At 44.1% G+C, this 26,896-nt stretch overlaps 1 protein-coding gene across 7 annotated transcripts in view; it reads left to right on the top strand.

Annotated features, from left to right (window-relative positions):
- Positions 1-26,896, top strand: part of LOC147019454 (plexin-A4-like) — a 537,201-nt gene that overhangs the window by 361,605 nt on the left and 148,700 nt on the right. For all 7 annotated transcript variants that reach the window (XM_085893965.1, XM_085893967.1, XM_085893963.1 and 4 more), the window contains 4 exons: positions 9,197-9,317; positions 12,840-12,976; positions 13,612-13,779; positions 14,024-14,117. In XM_085893965.1, the coding sequence (XP_085750091.1) occupies positions 9,197-9,317; positions 12,840-12,976; positions 13,612-13,779; positions 14,024-14,117 (520 nt within the window). The remainder of the gene's footprint in view (positions 1-9,196; positions 9,318-12,839; positions 12,977-13,611; positions 13,780-14,023; positions 14,118-26,896) is intronic.

The raw sequence follows: 26,896 nt of genomic DNA, 5'->3' as shown, positions 1-26,896 counted from the left end.
TTCAAATTTACTAACAGGAGGTCGTTTTGTTGGTGTTGAGAGAAGGCACGAAACCCGTTTGGAGGGGTGCAGGAGTTCATGGACCGGCTGGGAGCGTGGCTGTGGAAAGGTGAGTTTTGTTTAGTTGGCACCCCAGGCACCGGACTCGCCGGCCAGAGTAGGCCAATGGCCCAAGAGTGGCCGGGATAGTGTAGTGGGCACGGGCGACCTGTCGGAAACGGGACCCATAGCGCCAGAATGCCACGGGGGCAGTGTAGTGGGCACGGGTGACCCTCGGAAAGGGACCCGGGGCATCAACACACCACGTGGGCATCAGAGGGGGCAATGCCAGAGAGGGCAACCCCCCGCGTTCATAGGGAGCAGCTAGGCTCGGAGGTAGCCTGCATGCCTGGGGGTGCCATGGTTAGAGTTCGGCAGAGGGGGAGTTCCTGCCAGTTGAGCCACGCTGCCCAGCCAGGAAATTGTGCGAGGGCACGAATGAAAATTTGAGGGCAAGGCCCAAATTTATAATGGACACCAACACAGGCGATGGGAATCATGGTTTTTAGAACCGATAGTTTTAAAGTGTGAGGCGTTTTTGGAAAGCCCCAGGGTAGTTTCAGGTGTAATAAATGTTAGGGTAGTTAGGAGATGTACCCCTTCGCACCATCCATCTCTTCGCTCATTGTTGGCCGCTGGACCCACCTTGGTAGATAGCTGAACTCTGAGGAGGCCATTCTGAGGCTTTGCTGGGCCTCGAGACAGGACGCTAGTCTCTCCCTATTCCCCTCCAGAGAGGGAACGTAGGGGTTGGGAGTAAGCTCGGTTGACAGGATAGGTTAGCCAGACAAAGGCGATAAAGGGGTTAGGGAAGACAATTATAAAAGGGAAATAAAAATAAAGAGGGGCGAAATTTTGTTGTGTTTTGTGGCAAATTAAGGGAGTGGGTATGGACAGAGACAGGCAAAGGCGATAGCGTGGGGGGAGACAGTAGGCTAGGTCCGAGCCTGCCTTCAGAGCGGCCGGCACCACCGCACTCCCTCCAGACCTGATGCAACCACACCAGAGGCCGGCCAGCTTCACCTGCAAGCCTGTTGTGCTTTCGCCGCCTGTTCTGCATGGGCTTGCCTTGCCATGCCTCGTTTGCCTGCCTCTGCCATGACCCCATGCCTGCTAGCCCTTGTTTGCGTTTGACCCTGTGTCCATCCATCACCATGTGCACCAGGAACATCCAGTTTTGCAAGGACTGCCCTGCAGGCAGCCCGTGCATCCATCATGCTCATTTGTGTTTTGCGACCATCTCCATCCATTCCCCTGCATCAATGAACTTTGAAATGACTTTTACCTTCTACCCTTTCACAGATCACAAGTCCTGGGCCATGGTTAAGTAATGGATAAGTCAAATGAAAATTGTAAATACGTGGAACCTCACCTGCATGTTTGTTTTAGCACCGATAATTTTAGTTAAGTTGTCCGAATGAGTCTGTGAGAGTTTGTTTAGTTAGTTACGCAGCGCATTAGGTTATTTATTTTTGGGACACGTATAAAGAAATGTCGCACTCAGGGATCCGAGGGTAGAACGTACTAGGGGAAAACTTACACATGCTGGTCACACGAAAATTTGACGACTCGGGACGAGTCTGTAAAAAGGGGAGGGGTAGTGTTACGAATTTGGAATTCGATTGCACACAACATACAGGTTCCTTTAGTCAGCTGTGTCGATAAGTGCTTGTTCCCTAGGTAGCTCACCTTCCATTGTTTAAATGTTCAGAAATCGATTAGATGCGCTGTGGATCGATTTAATAGTTAGGGAGCGAACAATGGAGACGTCCCTCCCCCTCTTCTGTGAAGAGGAAGAAGAGCCCTGCCATGCCGTGATTCATGACGTCAACAACTCCCTCCCACCCGTGGTTGAGCGGGGGATGGATCACGAGGGCATGAGTCATGCCGGGCGCGGGGGAGGGGGCGGAGAAGGATAAAGAGGAGATCCTTTCTTTGTTCGTGCTCGAAGTGGGAGAGGCCTTGTGAAGGCTTTCTGCTGCTTCGTTCAGCAGGCCGTCGGGTCCTGCTTGGCTTGGGTTAGGGTTGAGGCCTTCGGAAGCTTTTTGCTTCGGCTGGCTCAGTGAGCTTCGGCTGAGGCCTGGCTCGGGAGGAGGCTTTTTGGAGGCTTTTTGCTGTGGTGGTTCAGTGAGCTTCGGCTTCTGCTTGGCTCGGGAGAGCTTTTTGCTTCGATCTGCTTTGTTTTGGAAGGAAGTTGAGCCAATTGCTCGGCTCGAGCTGCGAATGGTGGCTTCTTCTTCTTCTTCTTCTTCTTCTTCTTCTTCTTCTTCTTCTTCTTCTTCTTCTTCTTCTTCTTCTTCTTCTTCTTCTTCTTCTTCTTCTTCTTCTTCTTCTTCTTCTTCTTCTTCTTCTTCTTCTTCTTCTTCTTCTTCTTCTTCTTCTTCTTCTTCTTCTTCTTCTTCTTCTTCTTCTTCTTCTTCTTCTTCTTCTTCTTCTTCTTCTTCTTCTTTGTTCGTGGAGCTCTTTGTTCTCCATTTTGGTTCCCGGCTTGGTGCGACTCATCGGCCTCTTCTTGGAGGTGGTTCCTCAGGGAAGCGACGCATCGACGGGAAGGATCGGCGCCTCGTCTCACCAGCACGTGTTGAGAAGCGTGGGAGGATTCGCGGGAGCTCGGGAAGGATCGCGGCTCACGGCGATTGGATCCAGCTCGCTCTCGCTGGAGCCCGGGTCCGAACAACTTGAAGACCACATGAGGTGGAGAGGTTCGAGATAGGCTCTGGGTTTCAGCTCACCTGTCCTCCGAGCTGGAGTCCGTTATTAAAGGCCTCAGCCACCATTTCTTGGGTGTGTGTGTGCGTACATGTGTCCGTGGGCCCGTCTAATAAGTAGGAAATTGTTATATTAAGTGCTTTGTGTGCTGTAAATGTTTGCATCGCACTTTGTAAAGTCGGTATAGTTCTGCTCTTACGTGCTTCCCGAGTTCCCCATTATTATTAATAAATACCCCAATTGTTAAATGTTTTCAGCTCGTCGCGTCGATTCTTTCATTGATTGAGCATTTCGTGTGTTGGGAGTTCGAAAGCCGTTGGTTTGCCATAAAAGGGGGACATTTGGACCGACGGTTCTCGGCGATTAAGCCGCTCTGAATCGCGCACGGGACAGGCTCGCCTCGGTGGTTTGTTCCGTACGAGTTCCGTCGAGGGTGGAATACCCCGGGATGTTGGATCACGTGGGTATTTAGGTACATTGAAGATTGGCAATCGACCCTACCTCTCGTGGTCTGCCCATTGGCGTATTTCGGTTCTTGTACAAGGACCTGTCGACTCAGAGTTATCCGGGCGGCGATCTATATTCCGGGCGATCGGTTGGGCCGACTCGACTCGACCGTCAGAGCGGTCGGTTTGCGGCCGACCTCGGCACCGTACCAATATGTATCGTTTCCAGTGCCTATAGAAAGTCTACATTCCCTTTCAAAATTTTCACCTTTTATTGCCTTACAGCCTGTAATTAAATTGCATTAAATCGGCCTTTTTCCACCGTTATTTACACATCGTAACCGACAACCTCCAAGTGAAAAACAAATTCAACTAGAACGGGCACTCGGTAGAGTGCATACCTTCGCCACCGTTACTTTTTTCCGGGCACATTTGAAAAACGTCATTTAAAAACGTCCATTTCATCACAACCATCAGTCCGATGGATGTCAAATTTGGTGTTAGACGTCATTGAGGGCAGTCCAACAAAATGGAATGATAAACACTGAAAAAAATCGAAAGTTTAAAAATGACGTCATCTTGTGACATCATTTTGACGCACTTCCAATGACGTCACTACCAATCGCGGACTACCATCCTGAAAGCTCTTATTTCACGGAACATTTTAACGTTGGTTTCATGTCAATAGCTCTATTAGATCTGAAGTTATGCTTACAAGTATATTTTGACCTTGAGTGACCTTGACCTTGACCATAGAGTTAATTTGCAAAATCTGTTCATAAACAAAAGTATGGGCGTCATTGTGTCATATTGCAAATCACAAGATGAGGCGTTGAATTCTGAACATTTTGGCGTTAGTTGCATGCAAATTGAATAAAAATTGACCGTGTTATCGTAAAAAGACGATTTTGACCTTTTCTTGACCTTGACCTTTGACCCGAACGATCCCAAAATCTAATCGAATGCTTCCTGGCTAATAACCAATCATCCCACCAAATTTCATGCAATTCGGTTTAATACTTTTTGAGTTATACGAATCACAAGATTACAAATAAATAAATAAATAAATAAATAAATAAATACACGCCAACCAAAACATAACCTTTCGCAGAATGCGAAGGTAACAAATTTCAGAAAATCAATCAAAAATACAAAACAAGAATATCTTGGTTTGGATAAATGTCCACCCCCCTTATAATTGGAATTGTAAATTAGTTCAGGTGTAACCAATCACCTTCAAAATCACACACCAGGTTAATTGGCCTACACCTGTGTTAAACTGCAGTGACTGATTATTTCAGCATTAAATCAGCTGTTCCTGGAGGTTTCCTCTGCTTGGGAGTGCATTTCACAGCAAAGACAATCATGAAACCAAGGAGCTTTCAAAAGACCTCCGAGATAAAATTGTGGAAAGGCACAGATCAGGGGATGGGTATAAAAATATTTCATAGGCCTTGAATATCCCTTGGAGCACAGTCAAGACGATCATTAAGAAGTGGGAGGTGTATGATATCACCAAAGCCCTGCCTAGATCTGGCTGTCTTTCCTAAACTGGATGACTAAGCAAGGAGGAGATCGATTAGAGAGGCCACCAAGATGCCAATGGCAACAATGAAAGAGCTACAGGCCTTTATGGCAAAGATTGGTCATTATGTGCATGTGACAACAATATCACAAGCATTCCACAAGTCTGGCCTGTACTGTAGGGTGGCAAGAAGGAAGCCATTACTCAAAAAAAAAACCCACCTTGTGTCCCGTTTAAGGTATGCAAAAAAACACTCCGGAGATTCTGAATCCATGTGGCAAAAAGTTTTGTGGTCCTGACAAAAACAAAATGGAACTTTTTGGCCAAAATGTAAAATGTTACGTTTGGCACAAACCCGGCGCAGCACATCACCCAAAGAATACCATCCCTACTATGAAGCATGGTGGTGGCAGCATCATGTTATGGGGATGTTTCTCATTAGAGACTGGGGCACTTGTTGGGATAGAAGGGAAAATGGATGGAGAAAAATACAGAAAAATCCGAGAGGAAAACCTGCTGCCCTCTGCAAGAAAGCTGAAATTGGGATGGAAGTTCACCTTTCGGCATGACAATGACCCGAAGCACACAGCCAAAGTTACACTGGAGTGGCTAAGGAACAAAAAGATAAATGTCCTTGAGTGGCCCAGTCAGAGCCCCAACCAAAATCCAATCAAAAATCTGTGGCATGGCTTGAAGATTGCTATCCATCAACACTCCCCATGCAACTTGACTGAGTTTGAACAGTTTTGTGCAGAAGAATGGGAAAATATTGTCCAATCAAGGTGTGCAACGTTGCTGGAGACCTATCCGAACATACTCACAGCTGGAATTGCTGTCAAGCATGCTTCCACCGAGTATTACTAACTCAGGGGATGGACACTTATCCAACCAAGATATTCTAGTTTTGTATTTTTCATTAATTTTCCGAAATTTGTAGAAGTTGTTTTTCACATAGACGTTTTTGGTTACGGTGTAAATAAAGGTGGAAAAAGCCTGATTTAATGTAATTTAATTCCAGGCTATAAGGCAACGATAGGTGAAAATTTTGAAAGGGGGTGTAGACTTTATATCGGCACTGTATAAGTGTATGTATGTATGTATGTATGTGTGTATGTGTGTATGTGTGTATGTATGTAAGTGCGAGGGTAAGAACAGCGCAAGGAATAAAAAAAAAATCTTTGCCCTTTAAAGAATTGGCAAACTGCAATGGGATGGCTGTGAAAGGAAGAATCTCGGAGGTGGAAGATTAATATTAAATGCCTAAAGCCATGAGTGGCTTTAAGAAAATAGCAGGCTTAAGGCTATAACTTTAATGCATATTTTGCAATGAAGCGACAAAATGCCTCCTACAACCCACCAGAATTCAAAGTACCGTCATATAAAAATATGACTGACTCAAACACAACATTGCAAGCCATGGCTTCTGGACCATCAAAGCAACATTATGGATCGAAAGCGAGTAATTATTATACATCCTACATACCGTAAGCTTACTTTCCAAAATGTATATGTACGACACCATCGTACCTTTACAAGCAGACTTCCTATTAATGAATGGACCATAACCGTTATGTAGAATGTTTTTAAATTTTGCCCTTGAGTAAGTTGTAGAGAACGATCTTCACAATCTTCCGGGCTGCAAATTGCTAATGGCTTATCGAGGTCCACACGTACAAACAAGGCGGTGTGCGCTGAGTTTTTTGAATGCACATTTGTAAAAGCCTACGAGTCCCTGTGGTGAAAATAAAATAGAATTGGTTTGTTGCCAAATTCATGCAGGATTGGCAGAAAAACGAATAGATTGCTGACTTGTTTGTTTTAATTATGATTTTGATTTTACTCCAGTTCCCTGAGGATCGTTAATTGGGGGTGGGGGGAGGGGAAGGTGGGGAGAGGTAAGGTGACCTGAGAATGCAACAGATCATTTAATGTTTTTTTCTCTGATATTTAAGCTTGTCAGAGCTAAAATCATCCAATCCGTACATGGATGATGCACATGAGCAAAGCATCCTTAGATGGTTGAACCTTTTTTCCTTGATCCACAAGAGTACGTCATCTGCCATCCATTCATTCACATCTAAGAGAGAAAAACTGAAGGCCGGTGACAAAAAAAAAACTCATCCACTCAATCCTCACTCTTATTTGTAAACCACAAAAACGAGCCGATGCTCGTAAACAAAGGTGGCGTATCCCTCTGCAGGAGTCAAACTACTCCCTTCACGAAGCTGTAGTTGCCCCTTACCCAAAGTCAGGGCTGGAGCTATTCATCCCTGCCATCATCACATGTTGTTCTTGACTCCAGTAAGGGCACAAGAGGAGATAAATCACCTTCTTCCTGGCTTTGCTGTACCCATTCTGTGTTCTAATGAAAACATCCCAGGTTTACAGATTCATAACTTGTGCAAACCTTGCACGAAAAACATTCCAAGCAAGAAAAAGAACAATCAGTGATTTCAGATCCTCGCCAGGACCTCTTTTGTGTGGTGTTTGTGTACTGGTATGTTACGTAATTAATAAGACATATAAGTAGAACTGCCACTTTATAACCTCTGGCAGTGATGACCGAGTACCAAGACGTTCCGCTTTGATCGGGCACCCTACCCTGACCCACATGACTTTTATATTATTATTCATTATTCAATTTAAATCAATTCAATTCAAATCACATGGAAGACCAAATAGATGCAGTTGGAGTAATCAGAAGGAACCTGAACAAACAAAAAGCAAAGATGAAGTCATCAGGAGGAACCTGGATAGGATTCACATTTCAGCTGCTACTCCTCCACCCTCAACCCATCCAGGCACAGCCAAGTGAGCCTTATTTAAAAAAAAAATGAAACAAAAAAAAAAAGAACCCAGATTCCTTAAATTAAATAATTCTCTCTGCCAGACCATGTGTCTGATCAAGTTGAAATTTGAAAATTATTCCTCATCACAACTAGATCATAAATTTGAAGTTTCACATCGATTGATTAAGCGGTTCCCGAGAAAACATTTAATATTTTTCTTCAATCCAATATGGCTGCCAAACCATGTGACCTATTGATTATTCCTTAAACTTGTACACACATGGCTTGGGGAACATTTGTGTGAAGTTTCCCATCGATTTGTCCAGCCGTTCTGGAGAAGAAGATTTTTAGAGGTTTCAGGTTAAATCCAATATGGCTGCCAAACCATGTGACGTATGACATCATATGTGTGAATCTTTTGTTCCTCATAAATAGGTGGTCATACGTGTAAAGTTTCGCCTCGATCTGTTTATCCACTTCAGAGAAGATTTTTGAGGGTTTAAAAAAATATATATCTGGATGCCAAATGACGTGATCAATGACGTCATCAAATTTTGTTTCTGTGGACCATTTTATCCCTAGATAACCCTCAAAAATGTCCATACTGATCAGATGTAGCATTGTACATATGCAATTATGACGTCATAAAGAAGGCACCAATGACGTAATTTAAAAAAAAAAATCATACTCATTCCCCATGAGGAAGACTTGCCGTGTGCCAAGTTTAAACTTTTTCCTTGGTGTGGTTTCAGAGATACAGAGGTCCAAAGTTTTTCTGTTTTTCCAACATCACTGCCACACCACGTGACCAATGACATCATAAGTATCATTAAAACATTCTACACGAGTAGTCGCACCAATGGTGAGAATTTTGTCTCGCTCTGACAAGCGGTTGCAGAGAGAAACATAAAAGTTCTGTGCGGACAAACAGACATACAAACAAACAAACGGACCCAAACACAATACCCTCTCCTTCGGCGGGTGTAATAAATAGGGCACGTGAGTTGCAGAATTTTCTTGAAGGGGTTTGTTTCATCACCATGATGACCCATGCTGAGCAGACATTTTTATTTTGACTATGTTGATTTAGCAGAAAGGCTGTTGAGAGCACATTCAGGTAACTGTAACTTAATACTATTAGGTAATCTTAAGAACTTCAAATGAGTCCAGGAGAAATTATGAACGAACTACCGTAAGAAGGCCAAATAGACGATGAAATTCCACTTTTCAAAAACTGCTGAGCAAGTGTAGTGCAGTTCTGGCAGGTCAGTCAACAAAGTCAGGGCACCTACAGGATTGAAATGTCATGAATGCTGGTATCCATATTTATCAACAGATGACTCAAATCACACGATCGTGCACAGGTATGTCACTTACCCGCTCTCTCACCTGGATTGTCGAGTCTCGGCCCAACATAGTCAGGATAGGATTTGATTTGAGAATATGTACTTGGGATTACCATCATCGGAGGAAAGCTTTGTTTTCGACTTGCAACACCCTCAAGGAGTAGTTTTTTTTGTTTTGTTTTGTTGGTTGTCATTTTCTGTTTGTTTGGTTGTTTTGGACATTTTCAAGAGAAGGTCTCGTTTTATCAATGTGCTAAACGAAGCCTAGAAATGAGCCTCTGTGACCAACCGGCATCATGTGTCATGATGCCCTGATTGACAAGTTCTGTTTCATCTGCCCAGGATTGTGTGTAAGATGGCACGGGCCAAACCTTGGCATGCAAGCCAAGGCAGCGTGAGGGTGTGCATCACAGAATGCACGCCATCTTTCACCGTCATCTCGAAGAAGACCTACAGTTTTGTGGTGAGGAACCTTGGAATAGATCTGCACTTGCATTAAATGGCCACGGACAGGACTTGTAGATTTGGCCTTAATAATAACATGTATCAATGCATCGTAGTCAAAGCACCATTGTCGATTTGCCTGAAGGGTCATTATCACTCACGCAAACAACTGCATCAGGCTACCTGTAGTCGGCCATGTTCTCATTGTTGTCGGTCGTGAATGCATTCTTGCATTGGCAAATCACGTTGATTATCGAGGAAGTCGGCCGTGTTGACCGAGCCCGGCCCCTCTGTTAGTTATTACCCTCATAGTGCTTGGCTCTCAAGCTTGAATTGGACTTTGACAAATGATGAAATGCCGCTAAGCAGTTGTGAATGCTCGCTGCATTATTGTGTTCATGATTGCACTTATGCAGTGAAATTTCCAGTGTATCCATCATTTGAAACTTCTGCTTAAGGCATTGGTCTAGGTCTAAAGGTACTTTATTTACAAATCGAAATTTTTAAAACTCGTACACTGCAAAATCGTGGTATGATTGATTGTGTGGACCTATTATTTAAGGATTTTATTTTAAAATAGTTGTGAACAACCTCGGATAGTTAAAACCAGTTTTCTTTCATCTCGGAATGTTTCTTCATTCAATTTCACCGATTCACTCTCCAGGCTCGGAGTCTTGCTGCCGCTTCCTTCCATATTCCCTCTCTTCCTCTTTTTTTTTCTCCCTCAGTAGAGCACGCCTGGATGAGATAATTTATTGGATGAGTGCATGCAGCCTGTTAGAGGTGGGACGGTCAGGTAGCTGGGCAATAGGTAAGCTAAAATGGAGGACATGGGCAAAGGCCAAAAAGGTGACCGGAATAGGTTTGGAATTTTTTAGGATGCATCATGCTTATGATAGAGCTTTAAACTCTGCTGTTAGGAATCAGGAGTGCAAAGAGGATGCATCAGTCCCAAACGACAGTGAAGCATGAAGCGTTCTATATTTAACTTCAAACCTGGGACAGGTCAATTCTGATGATGAGACTCGGAACCTCAAAAGTCTGTCACAGAAGAATATATGAGTCTTTCCGAAATGACAAGTTTGGAGGTGACTCTTATCTTGGCTGAATGACATGTCCCATTTGTCAGACAAGCTTCTGATCTTCTCTCGAATGGAAATGGAAGCAGCTGCTGTCCTTGCATCACGGAGGTGAGGGATTTAGCAAAGTTGGATTGGCAGAGTCATTTGAGGGATGCCTCAGCATGACAGAGAGGTCATTCAAATATCTCAGGACCGTCAAAATCTCGCAGGACATCAGCCTACATAGGTATTCGAACGTGGAAGACGCAATCACGAGTGTTATACGGTTAATATACATGGAGGAAATTGTGAGCCTTGTGTGAAGAGGGTCTCGAAAGCTTCAGCAAGCCCCAAACAGGATATTAAGTAAGTTGTGATGGCTGCCAGACTGAGTGAAAGCATCGATATGTAACTTGTATCGTGTTTGGGGAAACGAGAGCGCAATGAAACTGATAAATCTACAGTTAGAGAAGAAGAATGACTAAATTATGATATCGTTATGGATGTCATTATCTTGATTGAAAATAGGATAACTGGTCTACAGATTTGCAGTGCCATTCTTATTAGCTGTGTGTGCGTGCGTGTGTGTTCGTTTGTTCTCGTTCACACATCCGTGCACGTGTCAGTCCACATACAGATCTATTTTAGTATAGATTGTTAATTCTTGGATCTAATATATATATATATATATATATATATATATATATATATATATATATTCCCAGTTATTTCTAGTTTTGTATTTTCATCCCTGCCTGTTTCTTTGTCTGTTTGTTTATCTGTTTGTCTGTCTGTGTGCAGGATATCTCAAAAAGTTGTGGACGGATCTGGATGAAATTTTGTGGACAGGTTGAGTGTGTGACAAGGACGAACTGATTAGGTCTTGGTGAAGATCCGGATCCGTCTATTCGAAGACGCGTTGTGCGTGTGGCAAGGACGAATTGATTCCATTTTGGTGAAGATCTGAATCCGAATCTAGATACGAGAATTATTTAATTTTTTTAAGTGATTCTTCACCATTGAGATTCAGGCCTTGCACTTGCAGCTCAACTCAGACCATGGCATCGGTCACATTGTGAGGAAGCAGCGAGTCGAGCTCGTGGTCCGAGTTGTGCTGCAAGGCTTATGTGCTCGACCAACGCATCCAGACAGCGTTAAGCACATTTTGACAAAGTTGTCCAATTTAACGATGACATATATTAATGTCGATCTAATTTAACCATCGGTCGATATTTTAAACCTCGAATGTGGATTACGTCCAAGGAGATGCTATTCTCACATTGTTTTGTGTCAATTAAGGAGTGAGTGATTCCACGCTGTTTCTCATGTATACTTCGATATATCTTGGAAGTATTTTCAAGTCTTTGTGTGTTTGTACATTATTCTCTCACGGCCGAACCGTTGTGCATTGAGGCCCCAACTTTTGGATGTTTGTTTAGTTCTGAAGATCACTGAAAGAAAAAAAAATCATACCTGCCAAACCATGTGACCTACGATGTCATATGTGGAGAACTTTTTGTTCCTCACTGATAGGCGATCATGCTTGTAAAAATGTCGCCTCGATCTGTTCAGCCGTTTCGCAGATTTTTGAAGTTTTTTTTTTAAATGGAAAAAAAGCCTGCCGAATCACATAATCAATGACGTCATCAATTCCCCCTCCCCCCCCCAATAAAATTTAGCCCGAGATGTTCCTCAAAATTTTTCATTTTTTTTTTAATTATGGTTTCTGGAGGGAGGCATGAAGTGGTTTAAGTTTTGGTGTCTGTGGAGTCTCAAATTTCTTTGAAAAAATATTTCTGTAGAAGAAAAAAATACATTTGTATTCATTACGAGGCAGAATTCCAAGTGCTATCAATTGGGTAATATTGCGAGTTGGCAACACTGGGAAACCATCAGCGATCTCCAATCACAGCCCTCCAGTTATATTTGTTTTTTTGGTTCCTGTACAATTAATTGTGTGTGTGTGTGTGTGTGTGTGTGTGTGTGTGTGTGTGTGTGTGTGTGTGTGTGTGTGTGTGTGTGTGTGTGTGTGTGTGTGTGTGTGTATTAGACACTGTTATTCTTCATCTTTTTTTCCTTTTTTTTTGTATACCTTGTCAAGGATCGTAAGAGAGCTAACACACAACGCACAGCAAGGGGGGGGGGGTGGGGGGCATGAGACAAGAGGGGCAGGAGAGGGAAGGACACAACAGTGGGGAACAATGACATTAGGAGATCTGTGGAAGGGATAGGGATAGGGTGAGGAACACTGGGTATACAAGATGGACGCAATGGGGACTTTCAGGAAGGAAAGCAGGGAATTTGAAGGAGGTGGGTTTGGGGTGGATTAACCGGGGTAGAAAAGATCGAGGATTTGGATGGGGGACGATAAGAGGTGGTGGTGATTCTTTGTCTTGGGTGATGTTTCTTCTTTAAATGCATCATAATGTTTCATATGTACCTCCTCCTAATTGTTTTCTTTTCTTTTATTTTTCATTCAGAAACCAACCGTGTTTCATTTAATCCCAACACGTGGTCCAGTATCGGGTGGATCCATGCTGACTCTGTACGGGCAAGATTTGGACTCTGGCAGCAGTGTTACTGTCACTTTGGGCAACCGTACGTGTGACTTTTATGGGTAAGACTGACCTAATTGTTTTTGCATTAATCTGCCTGAGAATAATGTGCTGGGAAATCAACAATGGGGTTTGATTAGAAAGTCTTCATTTCATTAGAAGGCCGGCAGAGACGTTGGCTCATGTCTTCACCAAGTCGATTTGACAGGCACAGTGTAAGATGGGAATTGTAAATCCTTCCGCTCGTTTGCACCATTCCGTCGTCCGTTGTCTGACAAGATTTTCACCCTGATGCCCAAGGGTGAGGCCCAATGTAACAGTGCAGAGTAATCCACTGCCATGTGTGTATGCAGCTGTGTGCACTTAGCGGCAGAGCAAATACACCGGGGGTCAGGAAAGCCATGCGAATGTGGGGAAATTGTGCTATTTTCACATCACAGTTGTTACTAACAAGTCCTTTCAACAGATTATTCGTTGATCTGTTTTAAAGTCTTGTGTTGTAGTTGATGAAGGAAGTTTATTTGATCGGTTAACATCATGGTCTGAGCAGTACATATATCTCACTGACCTCATATGTTTCATATTGAAATCAAACAATACTACACAATGAAACAACCATTTCAAATATTCCACACTACCCACAAACTCACGGATCACCAGTATAAACACAAGTAAAGCATGATGCCACGCATTGCAGGAGGGATGCCGAGCGAGTGATGTGCCGAAGCCCTGTTTCGAGTATCGGGGTTCGTCCAGCGGAAGTCCGAGTCCAGGTGGACGCTGCTATGTTGCACAAGGAGTTACATTTTGAATATGCGGAAGATCCTACGATCTTACACATCCATCCCGACTGGACCATACTGGAGTGAGTGGAAAGTGATCGAATAACCATGGTGGGAGGGGAGAGGATGTTGATTATATAGCTGAGGAATGACTTGTAACATGTGAGATGGAGAGATTATGAGTGTTGGAGCAGATAAATGTACCTTGGAGTTTAAGGCTAATACAGCACTAGAGAATTATAAATGAAAAACAGACCAAGTGTTTTACAGCTTTGGAAGACTGCTCTGACAAAGACAGACAACTTTATGGTGGGTGTCATGTTTCAGGGGTGGAACCCTGCTGACTGTGTCAGGCCAGAACTTGGACATTTCTCAAGAGCCAAAGATGAGGGTGAAATACAATGGTGTGGAAACTGAAGAGGTAGGCATGAGTTTTCAAACTTTCAAAGTTATTTATGGGATGCCAGGGAGTATTGATGGGCCATGAATATTGTAACCTACCGCCCTATTACAAGTGTTATTACTTTAAACTCTGAGACACTAACTGAAATCTGGAGTTTCATTTCCTCAAGCTGAGAGGTTTGCCCTGAGAGCCAGATTATTTTGTCTCGCCGAACTTTCCCTTCGAGTTCAGTTTGTACATGAACTTGTGATGAAATGAATTCCATCTTTTCACCATCTACTTTCACGCAGACTTCCAAAATAGCGATGCGAGCATGTAAAATGAAAACAAAGCACACAAAAACATCAATAATATGGATATTTTTCCGTTATAATGGACAAACAGTCCCAAGGATGCATTGTCAATTCCTCAGACATGCATCCCCTTTCATATGACTTTTGATGATTCACAACTCAATACTTGAGACTCACGTAACAAAAACGATGACTGAAGGCGTTTTCTTACAGTAATTAGAACTGTCTTTCCTAACAGAAAATATATTCTTTAGCCTTCTTTTTTAATACTGGTGTCAAGGCTCATGGAAGAGTGAAACAACAAATTGCAAAGGGTCAACAAACACAAAGTGGGGCGAAGGAGAAACCAGAGGACATTAACGTATGGATGCACCACGTGGAGGGTTGAGGGCGACAAGGCAGGCGTGGAGTTTTGGAGTTGAGGGCGACAGTGTCTCAGTGTGTGTATGATATGGTAGAGGTATAAATATGAGAGAACATTAAGTGATGGAAGGGCGAGCGAAGACTGCAAGGCGAGCAACCTGCTTGCGCTGAGCAAGAAGCAGACCATGAGATAGCCATGACCATGCTATCTCGACATGAAAATGACAAGGAGGTCCTTGAACTCTACGGCCTTGAAAAGGGCAACATGGGAAGCAGCAGTAATGTTCCACAGGAGGGAGCTGCATTGCATTGACACTTCAGATGAAGGCTTGTAAATGTTAGATTCTGAGGATAGCAGAGGAAATGCTTGGCCCTGCATAGAATTCCAGATCAGCCAGGTTGTCAGCCAGCTTGGAGATTTATTTGGCAAAGAAAAGTTTAAGCTTATAGTCAGGCCTCGGAGCTCGAGAGATTGTACCTGACAATTTAATATAATTAGGGGATTTTTCTCACCAGAAGTTGAGGAAAAGTGAGAGTTACGTGTTTTTTCTGCATTAAAAGACGTGACCTAAGCTGTTTGTTACCTCCATCACCAAATGGATGGAGGTTACGTTTTCACCCAAGTTTGTTTGACTGCCTGTCTGTCTGTAAGCAGGATATCTCAAAAAGTTATGGACGGATAGGGGTGAAATTTTCTGGACAGGTTAGGTATGTGACAAGGACGAGATGACTCGAGTTGGGTGAAGGTCCGGATACAAATCCAGATGCAAGAATGTTTTTTATTTTTTTTTTATAATTATGCAAGTGATTCTTCACCATTGAGAGATGGGGCCAAAAACGATGTGCAGCACGACATTTCAAAAAGTTGTGGACGGATTTGGACGAAACTTGGTGGATGCCTTTGTGCTGATCACAAGAACAAGCCGATTAGATCTTGCTTAAGGTCCAGATGCAGATCAGGCCTATCAGTGGGATACAAAACGTAAACTGTTCAGTCTGTCGGAGCGATGTACTCCACTGAGTGCCGTTCTAGTTTTCTCTGTTGTCTTGAGATTCTGTGGATCCTTATAATATGATGTGAAAAAGTCAGACAAAGAGTAAACAGACAAGATGAACAGGATTTGAATATTTTCAGCCTGATGCCCTGAGGTGCAGTCGCAGTGGAGAAATCAAGAGTGTCCAGAAGTTTCTTCACCTTTGCCCTTGGGGAGCTCACATTCTGGAGATAATTATTTGAAAAAGGGCGGAAGGGGCATTGATTTTGTGCAGCAGGAAAAGGATTTGGGACCTTGGCCTGTTCTGCAAAGACAGAGTTAACGCAACCACCATTAGCCTGAATAGTGTCCATTGTAAAACTGCCCTTCAAGAATAAAGGAATAAATGAGTTGCATGTACCAGAAATGGACTTTACCAATTGACACCAAGTTTTTGTTTCCAGTGAGGTGGGTCTGATGTTGGCCTTTGGTGTGTTTGATAACGGAAACAAAATGGTTGCAGGCTTTATAAATGGACCACAGGTTCCCATCAGTGGGATGATAATTCCAGGAGGAAAAAGCCAAAGCTGCTTTCAAGCAATTGCTTAACCACATTAATCATTGTACCAGGAACGGGATGCTTGGCAGGCAGGTTGGAGGGATGAACTGCAGAAGGTGAGAGAGGAGAGTGTAAAAAATTATTCCCAGGCACTGTCTATCTCCAGAGACGGATGGATAGTGAAGCAGTTTGTGGAAGAGATGATAGACTGCAGTACAAAGCAATCCACCCAATTAAACTGTGAGACCTGGTGGCACCCTAGTAAGTCCCTGCAGACTGCCAGAGCAATATAAACTTTCAAGATAAAATGATTTAGGAAGAAGCACAGCAAAAGTTGGAGTGGAAGCTGAATGTGATCAAGGCTAGCAGATTGAGGGAGCCATTAGGGGAATATGAGTTGGGTATCCAGCAAATTAGGCAAGGCCTGAAATGGCATAAATGGCAAGACATCTCTGGCTATTCTCAGGGAGCTGCCTCAGCGCCAGCGAGTCTGGCAGTTCACCAAGGCAGATTAGCAGGGACTGCAGGCAGCCATCTCCATCCAGGACTGGTCTCCCACATCTCCTGCCACTGATATTTACTTTGCCTGAGAATTCTTCCACACAAATGGCAAATCATATTTTGATGGCATGCCACATTTCAAAGTTGACCGACAAAGCCAGCTGACAACTGGGCATCCTGTCATACAAAGTCCTTCCTTGGTACACCTTAACTCCTATCCACCTACAAGGCCTTAATCCACAGATTAATGGAGTAATGTTCTCCCCTCTGGACTGGCTCCCCTGCCTCACATCTTGTTTGGCTTGACGCCGTGAAAATCAAGGCCTTTAAAATTATGGGATTGTCCAACGATGAAGTTGAGCCGATGGGCCTATCACTTTCCCATCGCAGACAGGTTGGTGGTCTCTCTGTCTGTCTCCTTTCTGGTCTTGCACCCTCTGTTCTTTCTGTGATTTGTCTCCCAAGGATTGGGCAGGGCAGACGTGGTCCAGCATCAACCCTTTTCTGGTGAAACTCTCAAAATCCAGAATTATTGCTCACCTTCATTCATTCGTTGCCCTTTTTCCCCACCTGTGGAATCAATTTCCACATTCTCATCAATCTCAATCTCCCCTCCAGGTCTTCAAGACAGCTGTTCACCGCCATCTCAGATCGCCCCCAATCCAAAACCATCATCTTTTCTACCCTTGCAACCCCCTGCACTACCCCACCCCAATCCCTGTTCCTTCCAAATCTATAGTTTTCCCTCCTTGGGGTTTCCTTTTCTATTCACCTTGTCCACCCCGTACGTCCTTTCCTGCCCTCCCCCCATTTCTCACCACACCCGTTGTTTGTTCAAGTCTCCCTCTATTTTGTCCTTCAACCCTCCTGTTGGTCTCCCCTCTCTCTCTTTCTACCGTTCCTTTTATCATATTGCATCCTGATCCATTTAATGTTCTAGCTCTTCCACGAGCCTTGACTTTGTGTACAAAAGAAAGGCTTGGGCTGCATTACCAAGTGCACTTTGCAGTGGTGTGAGTAGCAATGCCAAACCATCTAAAATATTAGCAGTTGAAATAGACATACATTGGGAAATGACAGCTGGGTTGAGAGGATAGTCATGAGTTGAAGTTGGATTAGAAGTCATTACACACAGATTCGTCTAAGTTATGAGGGTGGAAGACTACACACAGAGAGAAGAGGTAGCTGTCATGAGGAACACAGATTAAAAGATATTCCACGATGATGAGCTGTGACAGGGTGGGGCAGGCACTGTGGGAAAGGGAGTTCCTTTCATTGACCCTCCAGCACGACCACCAGTACAAGCATTGGGTCAAAGTGATATAAGGAATAACCAGAGAGGGAAATCAGTAAGTGCAGGATAATCTGTGAAAGAATAGTTTGTGTTCAGTGATGTATGGGGTTGAGTAGTGACCTGTTTGTGGAGAGATCCAAGAGATTGGAGGATAGGTCTCTGATGTTCGTTGTGCAGATAAAAGGGTACAGTGATACTTCATGGGAAGGGCGGGGGGGGATGATTAGGTAGGGATTGTTGTAAGGGGAAAAGGTGGTGGGAGTTGGTGCAGCAAGGGGGAAATTAGATTCGGAAGTGATAGCATTGGAGGATGGAAATGTGGGGTCAGAGGGTGGGGCCTTAGGTTGTAAGGGGCATGAGGGAGGTGACACGGCAGCATTAAGAGCTCAAGAAGGAACAGCAAGCAAAAAAAGGTCGATAAGAGTAGGTAAGCCCATGGGCATCATTCAAGCAAAAGGGGTTCTAAAGGGAAGGGTGGCCCCATTGGACATGAAATGGAAATGGTATGCTCCATACTAAATATCTCCAGATTAGGTGATACAAGGAGAAATCAACAGTGGTGGTGCAAAATGGCTGAGGATAATGAAACCTGAATGAATGCCAAACACAAAGTGAATTAATTCAGTACACAATCTCTCTCAGCGTGTCTTTTCAAGTCGTCTCGTAGCACAGATCATAAAACCATGAGCCGATGACATTTGCTATTGGACTTGAGTTGGGCGACAGACGCTGTTCACACAACGCCGTGGTGTCGCAAGAAGAGAATGAAATAAAGTCAGAGACGAGCAGAATTCCCACCACAATGCAAATCGATACATCAATTGATTATTTCAAAATAAATAAAACATAGAAAGCTGTCGCCAGAAAGTCATCGGAGAGTAGCAAATCAATCGCCTCCAACATGTTCAAAATGGTGCAATTGCAAAATAGATGTTTATTGGGAAAAAATAATTTAATAGATGTATGACATGCTTTTAGTATGTCCTATTAGGACTAATGAAGGATCATTATCATGCCAAAAAGAAGCACTAAACAAGGAATCGCATCCTTCATTCTCCCCACCAACTTAAAAATCCTCCATCCACCTCCTCCATTCCTCACTCTTCCTCATGCTTTTGGCAACCAACTCGCAGATATTTTTTATTTCTTCTTTCGGCCAATCTTGTAAGACCTAACAAGACGTGTGCTTTCACTCTCCTGAGACCTGCTTCACTCCAATATCATTCTGTCACTATACACTGCATCGATACCCGCTGAATTTTGATAAAGGAGGAGATGAAACATGTTGTTGGGTTGATAAGGTGTCGATTGAGTCGGGCTGGGTATTTGTCAGGAGGGTGTTGGCGCATGTAGAATTACTTCTCCTTCATTCGTTTGCAGCACAAGGCTGTGGGGTATCATCATTGGCTGAGGGTGCAGCTGTGCCGCTGATGCAGTTCCCCTTCTCGGTTAGAGCAGGAATTTGGGTATTTGTTCATGGAGCCGGTAATAGCTCGTCCACTCTTCGCGAAGGATACCGTTGGATCTTTAACGTCCACCAATGAATGTCGGTCGACGGGACGCCTGGTTTAACGTCCATCCGAGGGACGGCACACACATTGATGAATCGCTCTGCCTGTGTAACACCGGGATGACGGTTTATAGCTGGGCCGGGATTCGAACCCAGGCTAGACACCTCGGAGGTGTGTGCGTCCCTCCAGGTTATCCTGTCAGTCTTGTAGAATTATTGATAACATTGCAGAGCAAAATGCAACATCAAATTTCAATGGAAAAATCTAGGGCCGTCACATTTTGTAGTTTGAGTTCATGGCGGTTTAATTGTGTCGTTTGAGTTGGTTGTAGATGTTGTGGCTAGTTTTTGGTTGGCGATAAATTGCTTGTGTGGTCAAAATGCGGAATTTTCATTTGGGTTTGTGGTGGATTGATTCCATCGTTTGGGTCGGTAGATAAACAATGTGTAGATTGATAAAAGGTAGTCAATCCATGGTGTTGTTTGGGTTAGTGGTAGATTGACCTCGTAGTTGGTGTTTTTGGTGGTTGTGTGGAGTTTAACTTTGTGGTGGATTGGCAGTGTCGCTTGTGTTTGGATTGGTAATGGATTGCCTGCACAACATTTTAGTTGGGTGGTGTCTAGGTATTCTAGGTACAGTAAGGGTCTACAAAGGTCACTTTCCAGGAGGCAATCACAGCGCACCTGTTCTCGCACAGCCAATCAGCAGTGTCTTGAGACTCGTCGTCAAACCAGGTAAAGTGTAGCTCACACTTTCTTTGCCCGGGCATTTATCGATGTGAATAATGAGAATATTTCTGTCCAAATCAATTTTTTCTTGACCCTGCACTGCCCTGGTGCTTGGCGATTGACATGATACCGTGTTCAGTTTTGTGTACCTCGTGGTTTGGGAGTAGATGCAAAACTGACACGCAGACATTGGATCTTATTATGGAGAGGTCTGTTGATGATATGGGGAATTGTATGCACAGGTGAAACTTACCTGTCATCACAACTTGATGTATGACTCAGGCTTGCTTCCTTCCTCAGAAGTAAAGCAACCCTTTGTACTTATTATATAAACAACCTGGGAAGTGTGCATGGATGTCGTGGTATATAAAATAACCATCATACATTAAATTCACACCCAACCAATAAAGTACTTGCGTGTTAAAAACAACGAAAGTCAGTTGTTAACCACCGTGGGAAGCAAGGAGAAGCTGACTTTTCCGACGTTAACCCTTTGTCAGAGCAATTGAGGGAGACGAGATGGAGTGAGGGTTGATATAGGGTGAGAGTCGTGTGATCAGAGGTGCGTGCGTGCGGCAGGAGTCAGGGAACACGTGGGGTTGGAAATGACTCATTTTGACATGAAATTGGGTGTCAGGATTCAGGGGTTAAAAGTCAAGGGGACTGTGAGTGGTAAAAGAGGGGGAATAACAGGGAAACAGACATGAAGCAACTGGAAAGTGTTGGATAAATATACTAAAGCACATTTACAAAGTGATATAAATAAACCCAGGACACAGTGAAGCGCGTACCTCCGCCAGGCTGAATAGTTTTCCTTTTATATTTGACTGATAGGCCAGATTTGAATCTGGACCGTTCAACCTTGTCAAAACACCACAATCTCATCTCTTAAGTTCATCCTTGTCACCCACCCGACCTGTCCAGCAATTTTTTGTCGAATCCGTTGATAGCTTTTTGAAACATCGTGCTCACAGATAAACAGACAGACAGACGGTGAAAACATAACCTGCGTACACCTTCGGTGATGGAGTTAATAAAGTAATATAAAATCTGTAAAACGATCCCATACATCTTTTTACCTGTCCGCCAATGCAGACAAACATCGGTCTTCAGGAGCAAGACTACTTGATTATAGTCACACGTTAGTCTCATCCATGACACGCACTCGATGTAGTCAAAATCTAAGAGGTATCTGAAATCAATCGATTCCAGTCAGGGACCAAGAATTCCCTTGTCAAGAATGTAATCAAAATGTAAATATATTCTCCATTCCAAAATGCATGTTTGCAGACAGCATATGGACCGGTTTATCGGGAGTCCGAAGGAAGGAAACGGGTAGTGTTCTGGATTTTTCCCCTTGCAAGGGCAAATGATAAAATCACAAGAATCGCAGATAGACCCAAGACCCATCAAAATCGCTCACAAACAAATAATTCCATTTGGATTCAGAGGCACAACGGCACGTGACTCGAGTGGTTTTGTTCTTCCTCCGGGGAATCGTCCTTGTCCACCTGTGCAAAAGAACCACGGATGGCATTTACCACCTGCCCCTGAAGTTTTGAGGATGTGCCTCATTGCTGTGTTATCACTCCCAAAGTTTCATCCGAAATAAATTCCCTTTGCTTTTCTCTCGTGTTTTCCTTCAATCTGTGAAACGGAGCACCAAGAATGTAATTCGATCACTTCCGGCAAAACATGATTGGTCGTTACAGATGCAGTGTGGGCTTTGTTACTCCTTTCCCAGGAGGGCGTGCTGGTGGAGGAATGGAGAGGGCGGTGGGGGGATGGTACTGATGGAGGCCTGCGAAGCGCACTTACCATTATCGTGGAACTTTAACTACAGCACTTATGTTCACACATGTGACCACCGTGGAGTCTTCTTGAAAGACTTAGCGTTTCCATTTGCATCAGGCACCGAGCCCAAAGGCAGTCTGAATAGGCATCGTACAGACTGCACCAAAATTAACCAGGAATGAAATGTGCCGTATGACGTCTTACCATTGTTTTGTGTTTTTCAAAAGAGGCCAGGCCATAGTGTCGTCGTTTTATGTTTATAAAAAAAACATTTTTCAGGCATGTTGGTCCCTTCAAGGTAAGATTACGATGCCAAGCTGCGAAGAAGGCCCGTAAATGTGCCAACATTTTCCAAGAGATCCACTATAATGCCATCCATCTATTTTCCGTCTCCTTTCCCGCAATCGGCTGATGTCTCGCTGTCGATTCCTTCGCTACTTCTCGTTTTTGAACAATTTGGGGGATTTATTAGGACAGCTCTGCCTTTGCAAAGGCAGGATTTCAGCGACCATCCCAAGCTTCCCAAGGGCATCGAAAGTCGATCACAAAGCGTGGACAGGAATCGCACATGAACTGCAAATCAGATGGGGCAGGAAGTCTATACCTGCATTAGTGAGCCAGCTAGGTTTTACCAACAATCTGCTCGTGACGTGCCAGTGCTCCTGAGACGAGCTCACGCTCCTGAAGCTTGGAATCCGCACCGATAATAATGTTGCTCTCTTCAGCCGATTTTAAACCCCGGGAATGCCAGTACTCGTCCTTATCAGTAGGCCACCGCTGCGTGCAGAAGGTGAGAAAATGATGAAGTGTACCTTGATCGAGTTAGGAAGAGAGTTCTTGTTTGGAGGAGTTTAACGCAAGAAGAATATTCATCTCATTCACTTCATAATTCATATAGCTTGCTGTCTGTGAATTCCTCCTGCTCTTTGTTTTCCTTTCGAGGCCGTGCTTCGGTGATTAACAATTTACTGGCCTCACTGTTGTAGCATAAACCGATTGCCCTTCATCCTCCCGAAGCACTGCCACGCACCATTCAAAATCACCTCCTTGACTTGTTTGTTTGTTTTGTGTCGTGGCAAACATGGCTGAAACCCTGAGTCCTTTCTCTCCCATTGATAGAAGATGGCCACCTTCTTATTGATATTATATCGGCTGGATAGTGGTGTTCCGTCTCACCACAGGTTTGTCATTTCTTGTGTCTCGGGGCATTACCTTGGCGATCCACCGCAAAATCCTTGCTTAAGAAAGCTGGTCTGCTCGGTTTTGATGGAGAACTCTTCCTCAGGGATCTTGGACGTGCGGCTACATCCCCATTGCCTACATTTTATCGAAATGTTTTGCATGTCTGGCTATTTTTAACCATCAAAAGGTATCAAAAGGTATCTGGCTATCCATCAAAAGGTGGAGCACGACAACATAACTGGATTTCTCAAAAAAAAAAAACTTTTCTGCATTGACTTGGAATTTCCTGACATCCCCCCCGGTCACGAACATTTGTGCATTTCTTCTTAAATGGTACGAGACTTTCAAGACAGCAATACAGGAAGGTGCCATTTGGCATGATACATTTCGACTGGCAGGATATCCCACAGGTATGCACACCCGCCTGTAAGCTGTCTAGCTTGGGTTTGATCTTGGCCGAGCTATAAACCGTTATCCTGGTGTTTCGCAGGTATCGCGAGACATCAATGTGTGTGCTGTCCCTCCTTATCATCACGCACTATCTTTGTACAGAGCATTGGTTCTGCCGAAGCAGTTTCTTCGCGAAGGTTACAGTCCCAGACCAGACGGGTTTCCACACTGATGCAACATCTCACGGATAGACATTAGTATTGGCGTCCCATGTGCCAGCATCACTTGTTCAATGTTAAGGATACCACAGTGTCCTTCGTAAAGAGTAGTTGAGTTATCGCCAGAACCCTGACCAAATTCTTAATTTCTGCTCTAACCAAATGGGACAATGACATCACCCCTTGCAAAAGTTGGCGGTGTACAGTGAGCCTGCACATGCCGACTCACCCAAGACTAGACAACATATTGCTATAGTCGTTGACCTTCGATCAATGAGGTCCATTTCCCGGTTCTTTCTTGCAGGTGGTTACGCGTACCTTCAGAAGACTGGTTATTTGTGCCAATACCCATGACGCTGACGTCTCGATCTGTCCCAATACTTTCCTTCGGCTCCGTGGCACTTTTGCCTCCTTTAAAAGGCTGGTGTATCCACCGACTTCTCCTCTTTATGTTGCGACTGCAAATCATCTGTGTTACCTTTGTGCTGCTGTTCGCTTACTTTCCTCGTCTCATGATACCTTTGGGTCTCGATAGAGAGAGAAGTTCCCCTTCCCCCTCATCCTCACTCCACCCCCCCCACCCCCGCGGGGGTCTCCTCCTCACCTGCAATGACCATCTGTGTATATTCTCTAAATTCTAAAACGAACAAGCGATATTACTATAGTTTTATTGAACCGTTTTGATATCACTGACATCTTGTTTTTCCCTTTGGTATGATTTCTGAAGACTTGCACGATGCCTATTCAGACTGTACAAGATTTAATCCACTCTTTGGCCTTTTTGTCACGCTCACGTCGTTGCATGAAAATTTCCTTTTCTCAATGTATTTTGATTTTGGGGTTACCTTATGACACCAGGAGGAGGTAAGCATCTTCAGTTGTTCATTTCGTATTAAGCAACAATGATTGCAAACACAGAGCATACTGTACATGCAATGTGTTGGTGATTTTAAAGCTCTTATTAGGCCCAGGTTGCGTGTAGAGTTTTATCATCGTCAGTTCATTGGGAATTGGGAACTTTTAAAAACAAAAACGGTGTTATAAGAGTGTCTTTCGCAAACTAGTTCATCGTGATAGGGATTCGTTATGTTAGCCTATTGATGTGTTTGTTGTAAGTTGTTTCTCATGTGCTATTCTCACTGATGTTTGTTCTTTTCATTAGCCTCCAACCGGGCCTCGGCCCTCTTAGGGGCTGTTATTTTGGGTCCTGTCTGTCTGTGCATCTGTGCATCCCTCTGGAGCATCGACTCCAAAATGACAACGCATTTCTTTCATATTCAGCACATGTATGCAACAGCATCTGGGCATGAGGCACGTCAAATTATGTTGGGATCGGAGCCAATTTGGAATTTCGGCAATCCTCCAGGATTGTACGAGTATTTGCTTTCGGGAACCATTCTTTTTTTTTTTAAATACACTTTACCCTTTCACGACAAACACGTTTTAATTATTTTTTTTACATCAACGTTACCATCTCCACTTCCAACATACCACCTTTAATTAGTTATTTATTTATATACCTTTTACCATCTCCACTACCACCAAACAACGTTGAATTCTTTATTAATTTATATACACTTTACCATCTCCGCCAGATATCTATTTCTTTTTTTACCTCGTTATTTAATTAGCTATTCACACGTCACATTTTTAAAGTTAATTACCTGGCTCAAAGCTGTGTGCATGATAACGACTTTGTTCTTGTTCTTCTTCTGATTGTTCCAACTTTTATCTCTTTTAATATTTTCATATTTGTCTCAATCACCTTTAAGTACTATTTTTTGTTTTATTTTGATATTGTGTGATGATCCATCGAGCTTTATGATCACCTCTTTCATGTTACCCAGATTATAACTTTGGTTATTAAAGGAAATCAAAATTCTTTCTCTCTCCCTCTCACTCTCTTTGTCTCTCCTCTTTCTCTCTCTCTCCCTCTCTCTCATCCTCTCCCTCTCTCTCCCTCCCTCTCTTATTCTCTCTCTCTCTCCCTCCCTCTTTTTTTCTCCCTCTCCCTCCCCCAATCTTTCTCTCTCCCTATCTCCCTCCCTCTCTCTCTCTCTCTCTCATTCTCTCTCTCTCATTCTCTCTCTCTCTCTCTCTCTCTCTCTCTCTCTCTCTCTCTCTCTCTCTCTCTCTCTCTCTCTCTCTCTCTCTCTCTCTCTCTCTCTCTCTCACTCACTCCTTATATCTCTCTCTCACTCCCTATATCTCCCTCTCACTCCCTATATCTCTCTCTCACTCTCTATATCTCCCTGTCTCCCTCCCTCTCTCTCACACTACCTCTATCTCCCTCTCTCCTTCCCTCTCTCTCATACTCCCTATATCTCCCTCTCTCCCTCCCTCTCTCTCATACTCCCTATATCTCCCTCTCTCTCCCTCCCTCTCTCTCACACTCCCTATATCTCCCTCGCGCCCTCCCTCTCTCTCACACTCCGTAAATCTCCCTCACACCCTCCCTCTCTCTCACGCTACCTATATCTCCCTCTCTCCCTCCCTCTCTCTCATACTGCCTATATCTCCCTCTCTCTCCCTCCCTCTCTCTCACACTCCCTATATCTCCCTCACTCCCTCCCTCTCTCTCACAATACCTATCTCTCCCTCTCTCCTTCCCTCTCTCTCATACTCCCTATATCTTCCTCGCTCCCTCCCTCTCTCTCATACGCCCCATATCTCCCTCACTCCCTCCCTCTCTCTCACACTACCTATATCTCCCTCCCTCTCTCTCACACTCCCTATATCTCCCTCTCTCCCTCCCTCTCTCTCACACTCCCTGTATCTCCCTCGCTCCCTCCCTCTCTCTCACATTCCCTATATCTCCCTCTCTCCTTCCCTCTCTCTCACATTCCCTATATCTCCCTCGCTCCCTCCCTCTCTCTCACACTCCCAATATCTCCCTCTCTCCTTCCCTCTCTCTCACACTCCCTATATCTCCCTCTCTCCTTCCCTCTCTCTCACACTCCCTATATCTCCCTTGCTCCCTCCCTCTCTCT

The sequence above is a fragment of the Eptatretus burgeri genome, chromosome 9 (assembly GCF_056783735.1).
Source record: "Eptatretus burgeri isolate ZD-2024b chromosome 9, Ebu_testis_v1, whole genome shotgun sequence".
Lineage (NCBI taxonomy): Eukaryota > Metazoa > Chordata > Myxini > Myxiniformes > Myxinidae > Eptatretus > Eptatretus burgeri.
Note: the sequence above shows the minus strand (reverse complement) of the source record. Positions and strands in the feature narration are given on the sequence as shown.